The following is a 14,941-nucleotide window of genomic DNA, read 5'->3' on the forward strand; positions in this document are numbered from 1 at the left end:
CTGCTTCCACAAGCTTTTCAATTGGGTTGTTTTGGGACCTTGACAATTGCTTCACACACTTTTCTCTGGTCTCGTCCAGGACTAGCATCCAGCTCCACCCTAATGGGCAGGAAAAAAACAAAATGAAATAAGGAGTTCGTATTATACTCTCAGTTTGGTTATATATACTTACCATGTCAAACTGATGCAAACCAGGCCTATCTGTTTCCTCTTCTCGGCCAAAATTTATCACAGCAACTCAGTGATGTGACGTCTCGCCATTAGACCACCGTCTGCTAGCCAATGAAATGCAGTTTCTGGCAGAAGGTAAATCTGAATTCCTTTATAAGCATTAAAGATGACTCTGTTCTTCCTAAACAAGGCACTATCACTTTGGCAACTGTCCAACCCACTCATATCTTGCCTGATGCACATGATTGTTCTGTCAACTTCACGCTCAATTTTTATTCACTGTTTTGGCAACTGTTCTACCTACCTATATCTTACCTACTGTTCAATTTTGTTTATTGTTTATCTTTCCTGATGCACAATTTTTGTTCACTGTTATGGCAATTGCGCTACCTGTTCTTATCTTCATATCTTATGCTTAATCTTTGTTGTTTCGGCAACTGTCCAACCAACTCATATATTACCTGATGCTCAATTTTTGTTCTCTGGCTGTAAAAAAAAAAATAAAAAAATAAAAAAAACAGCAACAACAGTACCCTGATTTTATTGGAGAGGTTCAGGTTCTCCTCGTTTGATTTCTTCAAGCGTTCCTGCAGCTGGTTCTTCTCCTCTGTGAGTTGTTGCAGCAGCTGCTTGCTCTGTCCTCCTGCCTGGCTGTCAGTCTCCGGGCTGCCCTGACTTCTCCTCTGCTGACAACAGGTCACAGGCATCTAGGTCAATGGCTGCTGTCACAGTGTTTCAGTCAGTCATGTTCAATAGAATAACAGGATTATAATTGTTAACTTATGTGGATGGGGTTAAAAATATGCACATGCATTTTTTTGCCAAGTCAGATCAAAATAAATGTATAGGAGCTTGTTCCTCCAAATTTATTTTTCAACCCACCTGTTGGTGTGGTCATTGTTAACTGATTGCGCCCTCAGTGCTAAATGTATTTCATATTTTGTATCAGTAACATGAAATATATCACACTTTCATGTATTCCATATCCTTTCCTGAAAAAAAAAAAAAAAAAAAAAAAAAATTAAGGGTAAAAAACTTTATACAGCCTTTTTTCCCCTACTCTCAGGGTGAATAAAATGTGTGTGTGGGTGTGTGGGTGCATGTGAGAGTGTGTGTGTACAATAATCATAGTGTACCACTTTCATTATATTTTCATTATCATTTCAGGATGCAGGCTAACAACATGTCATCTGCTGACCTTCATACCAAAAAAAGCAAATAAACCATCATATATCATATCGTGCCCAATGTTCACTTATTGCATTGTTAAAGCTTATCAAGGGCTCTTGACATCAGGTGAACTTTGGATTGACTGATGGATGCCTGAAATGGGACTGATAAGATTTTGAGTATGCATGCACATGCATAACATACACAAGTCATATATATATATATATATATATACTATATATATATACTGCACATGCAACACATGCACACACACAAAGAGTTTCACACACACACACAGAATGAAATCCAACGAACAGGAATAAAATGAACCCCGACAGAACAGAGAGCAGCACAAACACTCAACACTGAACACAGGTAGCCTTGAGGTAATGTGTCTGTGGCAATGTGAGAATTCGAGCACATGGGACAGAATCCCACACTCACCAGTATTTTCTCCCCCTCCACTAGACCTTGAGTGGTGGTCTGAACGCTAGTCACTCTGACAAGGCGATAAACCAAGGTCCCATGTGTAGCATGTACTTTGTGCATGTAAAAGAACCCACAGTAACAAAAGGGTTGTCCCGGTCAAATTTCTTTAGAAAAATACACTTTGATAAGAAAACAAATACACTTGCAGGCTGGAGAAAGAAAAAAAAAAGTGGTGCTGAACTGTAGTGATGCGCTCTCCGTGGAGATGGCACCCCAAATTTCACATACAGAAATCTGTTGTGATAAAAAGGCAACACAACACAATGCAAAACAACAAAGCAGAACCCTCACCGCCAGCAGGTCGGCTTGAGAGCGGTCCAGCTGGGAGCGCAGACTGACAATCTCGACATCCTTGTGGGCACACTGCGCCCTCAGCTCCTCCACATCCGACGTCAGGCGGGACACTGATGCCTGGAGCAGCGCCGACTCACTGGGGCCGTTCTCTTTATTGTCCTCGCTCCCCCCACTCTGACTCAGCAGCCTGGCTTCAGACATGGTCAGATCTTTTCTCTGCAAACAGGATTATTTTCAAATGGACAGTGAAAATGACATGGTTGCTTTGTCCGTATGTCTTTGCTGATCCATATGAAAATAAGATAATGCATCCAAAGAATTATCAGTGCTATTGAGTGGGAAAAAACAAAAATGTGCTGGTTTGTGCAGACGAGACAAGCGTCAAGGGAAGCTATAGTTAAATCAAACCAGAATATTAAATGTTATCATATGTACACTTGATTTTTTTTTTTTTTTATCATACATAAGTTTACCCAAACAAAATTTGATTTCATTTTTCTTAACAAGGCAAACTCTTTTTCTCTGCTAATTTTCAGTCACTGATTCAGTTGCCTGCAAAATTTGATACTTTTTCAAGAGGAAGAGCTGGCTGGCATGGGCTACATACTGTGTTGTGGTGAAAGCCAGAAATAAGAAATTCTTGGTAGATGATATGTGTCTGAAATGTGTTCCCCGTGTTTCTGTTTAATTCAGCTGTTCCAACTTCCACAGTCAGTCTCTTTATTGCCAGCTTCAGTTTATGGTTTGTCTTCCATGCACTCTGTAAAATCTCACTGAGAATGGCAGAAAGACTTCCATCCAATCAAACAGCCACTCACCAGTTTCTCCACATGCTCCTCTTTCTCTGTCAGTTGTAGGCGCAGGGTCTGCATCTCTCTCTGCAGTGACTCCATTCCTTCTCCATTCACTGCAGCCTGGCTGGCTGCTGCCCCACCTTCACAACAAAATTAGTACTTTTATTGTCATTACTGTTGATATTTATTTAGCACTGATCTTCAATCAGAGACCAAGCTCCAAGCTCTTTACAAACATGAATTCAATATGCCTTAAGAGAAGTCTACGGCCCCACATCCTCAGGATCATCCCCCCTCCTCAATGCAGATGGGAATACCTTGATCACCGAGAAGGAGAAAATTCTCAAACGCTGGGCTGAGCACTTCAACAGTGTCTTAAATCGCCCTTCCTCCATAAATGATGAAGCCATAGACCGTCTCCCACAAGTCCCCATCAACGAAGCACTGGACGATCCGCCAACACCTCTTGAGATCCAGAAAGCAAACCTGGCTCAGACTCCATACCAGCAGAGGTCTACAAAGATGGAGGCACTGTGCTGACTGAGAAGCTCCATCAGCTGTACTCACTCATGTGGAAAGAAGAGACGATCCCCCAGGATTTCAAAGATGCATCTATCATTCACTTGTACAAGCGAAAGGGGAACCGGCAAGCCTGTGATAACCATTGGGGCATTTCCTTGCTCTCCATCGCAGGCAAGATACTTGCCAGGATCCTACTGAACCGCCTCACAGCACACCTTGACCAAGGTCATTTGCCTGAGAGCCAATGTGGATTCTGGAAAGAGCGCGGAACCACCGACATGGTGTTTGCTGCAAGGCAGCTGCAAGAGAAATGTCAGGAGCAAAATGCTGATCTATTCTCCACCTATGTCGACCTCACTAAGGCCTTTGACACCGTGAGTAGAGAGGGACTGTGGAAGATCATGGCCAAGTACGGATGCCCTCGGAAATTTATTTCCTTGGTCAGCCAATTCCATGAAGGCATGCAGGATCGAGTCCAGGACAAAGGCGAAACATCTGCTCCTTATGCTGTCACAAATGGTGTCAAGCAAGGCTGCGTCCTGGCTCCAACGCTGTTCATGTCTCTGCATGCTACTGATGCCTCAGATGGCGATGTTGGAGTCGGCCTAAAGTACCGAACAGATGGCAGGTTGTTTAACCTCAGAAGGCTTCAAGCAAAAACGAAGGTCATGACAGACATCATCAAAAACTTTTTGTTTGCTGATGATTGTGCCCTCAACGCTGGATCTGAAACTGACATGCAACTCAGTGTCGACAAGTTTGCCACTGCCAGCAGGAACTTCAGCCTTATCATCAGCACGAGGAAAACTGAAGTTCTCCATCAGCCAGCCCCAGGGAAACCCTACGTTGAGCCCAACATCACAGTCAATGGTCAGAGACTCAGTGCGGTGGAGCGGTTCACATACCTTGGCAGCACACTGTCACGAAATGCGACCATCGACGATGAAGTGAACGTCAGGATTCCAAGAGCAAGCGCAACTTTTGGTAGACTCAATGCAAATGTCTGGAACAGAAGAGGCATTAGTCTTGAGACCAAGCTAAAGGTCTACAGAGCAGTAGTTCTCCCCACACTACTGTACGCCTGCGAAACTTGGACAGTGTACCAACGACGAAGCTGAACCACTTCCACACAACATGCCTCAGGAAGCTACTGAACATCAAGTGGCAAGACAAGACCCCAGACACAGAGGTGCTCGCAAAAGCCACCCTTCCCAGCATCTTCACCATCCTGATGCAGTCCCAGCTTCGCTGGGCTGGACACGTGGCGCGCATGCCAGACCATCGGCTGCCCAAAAGGCTCTTCTATGGCGAGCTGCAACAAGGGAAGAGATCACACGGAGGACAGAAGAAGCGCTTCAGAGATACTCTGAAAGTCTCTCTGAAAGCGTTTGACATCAACCCTGACTCCTGGGAAGAATCTGCAGTGGACTGTAACAAATGGCGCGCTGCTGTGCACAAAGGCGCCAAGTTGTGCGAGGCCAACAGGACTGCTGCAGCTGTTCAGAAGAGGCAGGCCAGAAAGTCACAGGCAAACAAGCTCCCTGACAATGGTATGCCTCTCTTTGTCTGCCTCAACTGTCAGCGAACATTTCGTGCACAGATTGGACTATTCAGCCATCTGCGCATTCACAGATAGATTCATGAGCATCTTCCCCCCCACCCCACCACCACCCTCCCCCCATCCCCCAGCTGGATGACAACGATGGTCATCATCGATCTCGATGGACACACCACCACCACTTCTATTACTAGTACTTCATACTTTCATACAAAAACAAAACGAACAAACATAAATTCCTCACCTTTCTGTGCTTTTAATAAAGCATTCTGATCCTTCAACTGTTGGACCTGAGATCGCATTTCATCTATAGTTGCAGTGGCTGATGCATGTTTGGACTGAAGCTCCAGCACTTGCTGAGACATGTCGTTCAGTCTCTGATCCTGCACAATCACACACACTCCTTGAGAAGTGAAGGCACAGCTGTCCACCTGAGTTAGTTACATAAGATTATTAAACACCTTTTGTGTTCACTATGTCCATAGCTCCAAGCAAATCTTAGCCAGAAGATAAAGAGGCTGCTCAAGCACACAGAATGATCCCAGTATAACTCAACGTTTACAAAGGATCCCACATGAGAAACATACCTCTTCAGGCATAGATTCCTTGGTTTAACTTCTGCATTATCTGACGATGAATTTGCAGAATGGCAGGCATAAACACACACACACACATACACACCATACACACATACATTACACACACTCCACATTTATCATTATACACAAGCAACTTTCTATCCTCAAGCACTTCCTTCAATGTCAGTTATCTGAAGACTGATTTGCACTGACCTGTTCTTTGATCAGCTCCTTGTAGTTTTCCACAATACTTTCATGTTCCCGTCGACTTGCTGCTTTTAGACCCATGTTCTCTGCCCCTGACACCGCAACTAAGACCTCATCTGCAGAAAGGGACATATTTCATAATCAGAAACAGAAACGCAAACACCCAGTCCACAACAAAAAGTTCCAGAGGGAGGGGACTGTAGAGAGTAGGGTGGGCTGGCTCATATAATACATGTCCTAAACCACACACACCTAGGACTGTCATTACCTAGGCAGGTATGCTGTCCACTACACAATACTTCAAAAAAATTATTTCAAAGGTACACTCAGTGAAATTGTTATCTGGGCTACATGTAGTCATTCAAAAAAACAAAAGTTTCAAAGTGCAAGATATGTTCTCTTAATGAGTAAACAAGTGATTATGGGGACACAGTCATTGAAAAAGAAGTCACAGTCACAGTCATACTAAAAGAACTCAAAATCAAATTCATTTGGGTGCTTGTAGTTGAGGTGAGAAGATAAAAAAAGATTTAAGTGCAGGATACACTCACTTTCTAAATGCTTGAACAGTCTTGTGAATTCAAAATCAAAGACAATTTCACTGGGGTGCTTGTAGTTGAGATGTGGTTTCTTGGCAGCGCGTGTGTAGCTCTCGTTCTTGGCCACCTGCGTCAGCTTGTCCGTGAACATTTCCAGCCCAATGCGGTTCTGGATGATTTCCTTCAGTGAGGCTCTGCAATTGTCACCATCGACTTTGTCAAAATACACTCACTACATCATCAACAACCAATGGAGTTCTGAATTTCTTTCAGAGAGGCTATGGAATGGTCACTTACAACTTACAGTTACAATACAGTCACTATAACATCAATGCCATCTGGTTTTTAACTGGAACAGATCCCAAAATAATAAGGTTTTAAACAGTTTCTTAGGAATGTAAGATATTTATAGTAAGAGCATTTTGCAGCCAAGTAAGTACAGTAACAGGGAAACACACACGCACACACAAGCATGCACGCACACAATCTCTCCCTGATACAGAAAAAAGGGGCATAAGGCACAAGTAAACAATAAGCACTGACTTGGTAAAGGCTGGGTTTTGGTCGTCATTCGACACCATGCACAAGCCAAGAACAAAAGCACAAAGGCCCTGCACGATCAGCTCCAGTTCATCTCCTTCTGAAGATGACACTTGTGAGATCAACTGCAGTAAAGTTAAGGTCCTGTCATACATATGGCACTGTGACAGTGTAGAATGCAAACTGTTCTTCAACCAATCAGCTAATATTCCTATGTGCACAGTGCAATTACCTTTGTGAAATATGCATCTTAAATTCTGATTCTGTAAAGAGTGCAATTTTCATTTTCAAAATACACATCTCACATTTTGATTGTGTAAGAAAGCAGTTGAGGAGGTCTCCATTTAACACATATATCATGACTAACAGTGTAAACTGCCTTCTGTAAATATACATCTCTCACATTCTAATTTAATGGAGTGGAAACTTTCTTGTTTCCCTTTTCCTGTACAGACATCAACACAAACACATTATTTCACATGCAATTTAATATGGAAATTCTTAGGTAAAGACACACAGCATCAGAAACGCAGAGACTCAGATCTGACATGAATTAAATATCTGTGCAAATATTACAGTTTAAAGGAAAAAGAAAGACAGGTTGGGAAAAAAAAGAAAGATATTCAGCGAAACAAACCAACCAACCAACAACTGATTTTTAGGAACTACTGTTCAGCTGCAGTATTGCTGTTAAGGATACGTAAGGCACGTTGGCCGAGTTGGAGAGAAAGTGTGTGACAGACACGGGGCAGTCTGCTAACCAGGTTGACAACAGCATCAACAGGCCCACACGTGTCTGATGCTTAGCTCCCTGTCAAGAAAAACATAACTCATCATTTTTTGGCTTTACACAACTGTGAACTGTGTAATGCAATGGGTTAATAATGATGCACTTCAATGGGACATTCAAAACACCAGTTCTTTGAAAACACTATCATGGGATGTTTACAAATGGCCACCAATTATGATCAACTGTGCAACAGGAATAAGTTACTCAGCTCCAAGATTCGTTAAAGGCAATTGATCAAAACTGAGTTTCTATGTGAAAAAATCATCTTCACACTGAATATACAACCAGTAACATCCGCATGAATTAATAGAACACTTCCAACAACTTGTGCCGGCAGAGAGTTTACATGCAGAGCAAAATGATCAACATTTTGCCCAAGCAATGAACCAATTGTCTCAGACGACGAAAACTGAGAAAAGGTTACGATGTATGCATGTTCTTTTCATCACCTTGATTTTAGAATCTGGACACTTTCCATTTTTTTCCTTTATTCATCACACAACCCTGTCACTGCACTCATACCCAGAACTTATGTCATACTGCCAGTTCACTCATGCATGTTAAGTTTTTTTTGACATAGTTCTTTGGATTGCATATATGTAATGACGAAATTTTTGATATGCTGCATGATGAATTTACAACTTTCTTCAACTACTAAGATATGAAGCTAACGTTTGTAACATTGCAGAAGTTTGCTTAAATTATCAAGCAAATGTTTATTAACACAACAGCAGGGTGTTTGAAACACGAACCAGATGTTTGTAAACACAAAATGAGATGTGTTAACATGAACCAGCTGTTGTCAACACTGCAATGGGATGCGTCAATATGAATCCAATGTTTGTTAACACCATTTTGCCATTTTCAAATCTGTGTTTCATTCTTTCCCCAATTCAAAAGTTTTCATGTTCAACTTAAAAACACCACCACATTATCATACAACTGTGACAACAGGAAAATCCTAAGTAAGTATATCTAGCTCCACAATACTTCAGTTAAACAGGCAATTTTGATTAAACACTGTTTTCCTATGTGAAAAACATCTTCCAACACAATAACAACCAGTAAACATCCTGGCTGAATTAATCAGAACCACTTCCATCAACAACAAGCTATGTGCCTGGCAGAGTTCCCATACATCAGACCAAACAATGTTCCATACATTTTCCATACCAAACAAAGCCAAACTTTAACCAAATTTGTCTCCAAGACAGCTGATAAAAGACTGAAGACTGGTGGTTATCCGAGTATGATTGTTTCATTTTCATCATTCCTTGTTTATTTGTTTTTAAAATCATAGTGTACCACTTTCATTATATTTTCATTATCATTTCAGGATGCAGGCTAACAACATGTCATCTGCTAACCTTCATACCAAAACAAGCAAATAAACCATCATATATCATATTCTGCCCAATGTTCACTCATTGCATTGTTAAAGCTTATCAAGGACTCTTGACATCAGGTGAACTTTGGATTGACTGATGGATGCCTGAAATGGGACTGATAAGATTTTGAGTATGCATGCACATGCATGACATACACAAGTCATATATATATATATATATATATATATATATATATATTGCACATGCAACACATGCACACACACATGGAGTTTCACACACACACACACAGAATGAAATCCAACAAACACGAATAAAATGAATGTGCGTGCGTGCGTGTGTGTGTGCGTGTGTGTATGTGTGCGTGCACATGTGTGTGTTCAGGGGAGAAAGAAAGAGAGAGAGAGAGACAGCAAGCGAATGTGAGTGTGCACACGCATGTGTATGTGTGGTTTCAATTCAACTGTGTGTAAACACCAGAGAGACAGAGAGGGAGGCAGACAGAAAGAGAGGGGAGATGGTAGGAGGAAAGAATGCAAGTTGTATTTGTGCACGTGTATGTACTGCTTTCAAATTCAATAGGTCCCTCTCTCCGTGTGTGTGTGTGTGTGTGCGCGCGCGCGCATGTGTGTGTGTTTTCAATACAACTCTGTGTGTATATGCAAGAAAGAGAGAGAGACAGAAAGAGGGACAAATAGAGAGGGCTGTGTGTGTGTGTGTGTTTGTGTGTTTTCAATCTCCATGTGTGTGTGCTCGAAAGAGAGAAAGTGTGTGTGAGTGTGCACGCGCATGTGCGTATTATCAAGCTCTGTGTGACTGTGTGAGTGCTCATAATATTATGTGTGCACATGTGCAAGTGTGAAGGAGAGAGAGATAAAATAAGAAACTGAGTATGTGTATATGTGAATGCATTCATGTGCTTTTTTTTTTCAAAGTGTGCTACAAAGTTTCTGTTTCAATCAGTCGCAACCTTGGCAGCTTGTGTGAATTAACAGACGGTCAAGCAGATGTACCCACGGCCCTTGTGGCTTGACAGGGATAGAGATCGCGCGCACTGATGCATCTGTGCGTGCCCGCAAATTTGTGTGTGTGTGTGCGCGCGCACTCACATGTCTGTGCCGGCTGCGTGTGTGTGTGCATGTGTGATCGATGGCATGTGCGTGCGTATATGCTTTTCACAGTGCGTTAGGAAACTTTCGGACTTTGATTTTGGTGCTCTGACAGGTAACTGGATCGCCTCTCAAGGGGTCAACAAACGACACTTTCGAAAGACCATTCTGTTTTCATTTTTGACAGATCATCGGTAAACGATATAGAACTTGACGGCCCATCGGCTTTTTCTTTCTTTTTCTTCTTCTAGAAAACGGACGCTCAGTTTTTAATGCAAATGTGAAAACAGATTTCCGTGCCTAGACTGAAGAGTTGCACCCATACAATCTGACACCAATCGCACTTGGCCTTGCCCAGGTGTCAATTTTGTGAATGACGTCGCCTACCCGTAAAGTTATTTTTTTATTCTTCACTTCTGTTTTCACAATCTCGTCTTGCCAGACGCAGTTCCACTTATTATTCACTCCTTTATTGATCTCTGCTGCAAAAATCCTCTAACACTTTGCAAGTTTTCTCATTTTGTCAATGACTGAAGACGATCGATGAAATCAAGCAGGTCGTGAAGCCCGCGAGTGAGTTTTGTAATTCCGACCGAATACAGATAAGCTGAATGATGACAGAGGAGCAAAGGAACACTTATTCTCAATTGGTTCGCTTATCCAAACATGGGGTATTTTAGCAAACGATGTGGGAGACACAAGGGTTAACCATAGTAAGGACTGACCTGAACCAACATGTTGCAGCACTGCTGCAGCAGGGAGACACAAGGGTTAACCATAGTAAGGACTGACCTGAACCAACATGTTGCAGCACTGCTGCAGCAGGGAGACACAAGGGTTAACCATAGTGAGGACTGACCTGAGCCAACATGTTGCAGCACTGCTGCAGCAGGGAGACACAAGGGTTAACCATAGTGAGGACTGACCTGAGCCAACATGTTGCAGCACTGCTGCAGCAAGGAAACAGGGGTGTTAACAACATTGAGGACTGACCTGAGACAACATGTTGCAACACTGCTGCAACAGGGAGACAGAAGGGTTAACCATAGCAAGGACTGACCTGAGCCAACATGTTGCAGCACTGTTGCAGCAGGGACACAGGGGGGTTGCCCAGACTAGTGGCCAGCTGGACGCGCAGCAGCTGTTCCCGCTGGTTGGTGTTGCCCAGCACCGCGTGCAGCAGAGCCACCGCCGCAAACCAGTTGGACAGGGAGTCAGCACTGAACAGTCCCCCGCACAACAGCTGCCCTGCAGAGATGGTGTTGGCTGCAAAATAAACACCAAAATCATCATTTCTCTCTTTTTATGGGGGGTGGAGGGTGATGAGGTGGGGGACATATCCCAAAATTTGGGACATTTTTGTTTTTTTATTTCAATGATGATGAATGATATGGGTGATGATGCTGCTGCTATGTGGGTCCATTTAGGTTTAGGACAACTTGACAAGGCTGTTCTTTCATAATCATATCCCAGTGTTAACCAGGCTGAGAGATAAGACATCAGAATGTTGGCCAAGAAATTGGTGCAATACACCAAAAAGACATCCATGAAGTGGATGACCCTTGACTGTGTGGTCCCAGACTTCCCATTTGAGTCTGTACCACACTCAGCTCTGGGTAGAGACAGCCAAAGGCTGAAAAGAAGAAAAAAAACACCTCTCATTGAGAGCAAACCTGTGTCCTGTCTCTGCGATACTAACCACTTGCTATGACAGCTGATTCAAACATCATCTTTAACATGGCATCATTTTTTTTCCTCAGCTCAATATAATTTTTGCCCACCAATTTGTCAAGTCTATGAGTGGGAACCTTTTCAATGAGATCTGTCATTTAAATGTTTTGTCTATGAACAGTAACTGACAGCAAGAGTTGGACCAGTTTTGTGCAGCTAATCATTTGTCATGAATTCTTTGGATCTGACCACCATACTGATAACAATTATTGGACCAGTTTTGCAATGGATAATCATCTGTCATGAATTCTTTTATGGATCTGACCACCAAACTTCCCACAAACATTAGGAATAGGATCAGATTGGTATCATTCATTTTGGTTTGGGTTGCTAGAGGAGAAATTCAGCTTCATTTATCTTTATCACAAGTCAAGCAAGATACAAATATGCGCAACCACACACAAGCGTAAACACACACACACACACATGTACACACACACACGTACACACACAAACTCACTCACCATCAGCAGATGTCGGCAGAAGAGTCTGAATGATCTGAGACTGGCCAACTTCATTTTTGTAGAGGAAGGATTGGAAACAGTAGAGGACAGCACAGCGCAGCACAAACGGCTGTTTCTCATTTACCATCGACATCAACAGCACCACAATGGCTGGCCTGAAACACCCATTGTTCCACAATTCATTACCTCACACTAATATTAGTGAGTAAAAGAAAAAACAATGTAAAGTATGTTATGATTAGACAGCCTGCAACTCAGAAATGAAATCAAGCTCAAAACTGCACATACATTAACTACTGAAAAAGACTAAATGTGGAATAATGTACACAAACCATATACATGTGTGCATATATAAATATACCCATGATTCTATAATGAAAACAGAAATAAATTTTCTAACTTTAATCACTGACATATTCCTGACCAACTGAACAGATTTGTATGGCTGGAAAAAGGAAAACCTTTTCAGCCCTATTTCAAGTAAAATATGCTTTTTATACAAAAAAATCTGTTACTGTATTCTGGAGTAGAATATCCGAAAAATAAAAGTGGTTTGAAAGCTCTATCTTTCTTCTTCTTTGATTTGTACTGCTGAAGCAAAACACAATATTTTCACCAAATCAAGCATAAAATCATACATTTTGACTCCCCTAAAGGCAAAAAAAAAAAAAAAAAAAAAAAAAAAAAAAAAATCCAGAAAATGTTATTTTCTATAGTTTTATGATATAATCTTGAAAAGAAACTAAAAAAACTTGTGAATACTTTAGGAACAAATTTCCGTGCCACCTCTGGCCTTACAAAAAAGTGATATATAAGTATGTGTAAGCAAGTTCAGGCTACAGTCTGTGCATGTAACTAAGTTTTAGATACAGACTAATCATCTTCACCAATGCTAAAAAAACAAAAGTAAACTGTCAAAATTGATCTACCATAATACCTATACAATGAGTCTAGTGGCTGAATAGTCAGAGCACTGGATTCTCTCCTAAGTGTCCAGAGTTCAATGCCTGGTTTCAGCACACCTGGTGGGTTAAGGGTGATGATCTTTTTTTTTTTTTTTTATCCCCCAGGTCAATGTATGTGCAAATCTGCTAGTACCTAACATTCTTCATGTGTACATGCATGCAGAAGATCAAATACATCCTGTAATCCATATAACCATATGGTGAGTTATGGAAACGAAAACATACCCAGCATGCACAACCCTAAAAATGGAGTATGAAGGCCAACATGGCTGGGCAAAATGTAAAAGCTCATTCACACATATAAGTGAACATGAAAACTGAAATCCACGTACACACAAGAATAATATACCAATACTTTTCTTCTGGGATGCTCTAACTTTCTGTAGAATTTAGCAGAACAATAGATTGAATACTCTTTTATGTCCAGGTGGACAGGTATGGTGGCAACAAACCTGGGTGGATTGGAAGGGGCAAGGACAGACGCAAAGTATTCCTGATTTGGCTGACTGCCCCGGATCACCTCTGACACTGTGTTTATTGTCTGCAACAGAACATCAAGGAATATACATACTACTTTCCCCCCTCCTGGCATTCACAAGGTTCTATCAAACCTGTGTGCATCTAAGAAGTATTTGATGCAGGATGAATAAATACCATAAATAAAGGGCAATGCAGTCTGACCACAGCACTAAGAAAAAATTAGGGACTGCTTGCCAACAGTCTGTCTCTCTGATGAAGCAGAGAAATTGTACCATTTCTACATCAAGAGCATAATATTAAATATAAAAAACACTACATTAAGCGATTAACTGCACTCTTCAACATTTCATGTCTCCCTGAAATAAACTTTTGAAAGTAATTTTTCAAAAAGAAAGGTGCACCCTCACAACCAGCAACAACAAAAAAAACTGTCGCACTACACTTCCCACAAGGGCAGTGATTAACATCTGACACCAGAAAACTCATTTCGACACAAGAATGATGTGCACCATACAACTTGGTACAAATACAAACTAAAAGAAGTAACATGGGCAAAAACAGATTTTCACAGACAACTGACCTCAGTGAGGACATCAGCTGGGACACCACTGGCCATCAGTATAGCACACAACTGCTGCAAAAGACCTGCACATACACACAATAGTTCTGTTAGGTATGATCAGACATTGACCTTTTTGTCATACATGCACACAGTTTGGACATATGTTCAATAAGATGATGTCAAACCTTTTGTCAGACAGCAATACACACTGGGTGCATTATCATTCTGGCACCTAACTCTTTACTTGATAAAAACACACGCTATTCATTTATTCAAGTATCAACCTTTCCCATTAGAATGGAATTCACACTTGGCAAGAGTTCACTCACACATATTTGTTCTCTAAAGACAGGAATGCACTTTAAACACTGGTTTCAATGCACATAAAAATGGGGAGATCCTTTACTTACTGTTTCACGAATAAAAACTGATGTATGCCATGGCCAGTGTGTTCACTCTGACACACCAAAATTTGCTGGGTGAAAACATACTGACAGGTAAGTATCTTTGTCTTCTGTCTGAAGAAGACATTTTCTATCTAAAAAAAAATTGTGTCTGTATGGTGTTGTTAATGAAAAAGCTCTTCTCCCTGTGGTGTTGGTGTGTTTACTGAATGCATTTAGCTATGCTCA

The 14,941-nt window shown here is 41.6% G+C and overlaps 1 protein-coding gene across 2 annotated transcripts in view; it reads right to left on the reverse strand.

The window, feature by feature from the left end:
• LOC143286677 (general vesicular transport factor p115-like) overlaps positions 1–14,941 on the reverse strand; it is a 28,410-nt gene that overhangs the window by 3,766 nt on the left and 9,703 nt on the right. For both annotated transcript variants that reach the window (XM_076594319.1, XM_076594330.1), the window contains exons 9-20: positions 14,328–14,392; positions 13,720–13,808; positions 12,303–12,457; positions 11,168–11,373; positions 7,563–7,673; positions 6,866–6,987; positions 6,335–6,516; positions 5,790–5,899; positions 5,243–5,381; positions 2,943–3,058; positions 2,122–2,340; positions 705–854 (exon numbers count right to left, since the gene is read on the reverse strand). In XM_076594319.1, the coding sequence (XP_076450434.1) occupies positions 705–854; positions 2,122–2,340; positions 2,943–3,058; positions 5,243–5,381; positions 5,790–5,899; positions 6,335–6,516; positions 6,866–6,987; positions 7,563–7,673; positions 11,168–11,373; positions 12,303–12,457; positions 13,720–13,808; positions 14,328–14,392 (1,664 nt within the window). The remainder of the gene's footprint in view (positions 1–704; positions 855–2,121; positions 2,341–2,942; positions 3,059–5,242; positions 5,382–5,789; positions 5,900–6,334; positions 6,517–6,865; positions 6,988–7,562; positions 7,674–11,167; positions 11,374–12,302; positions 12,458–13,719; positions 13,809–14,327; positions 14,393–14,941) is intronic.

This window comes from Babylonia areolata, chromosome 1 (assembly GCF_041734735.1).
Source record: "Babylonia areolata isolate BAREFJ2019XMU chromosome 1, ASM4173473v1, whole genome shotgun sequence".
In the NCBI taxonomy this organism is placed as follows: Eukaryota; Metazoa; Mollusca; class Gastropoda; order Neogastropoda; family Buccinidae; genus Babylonia; species Babylonia areolata.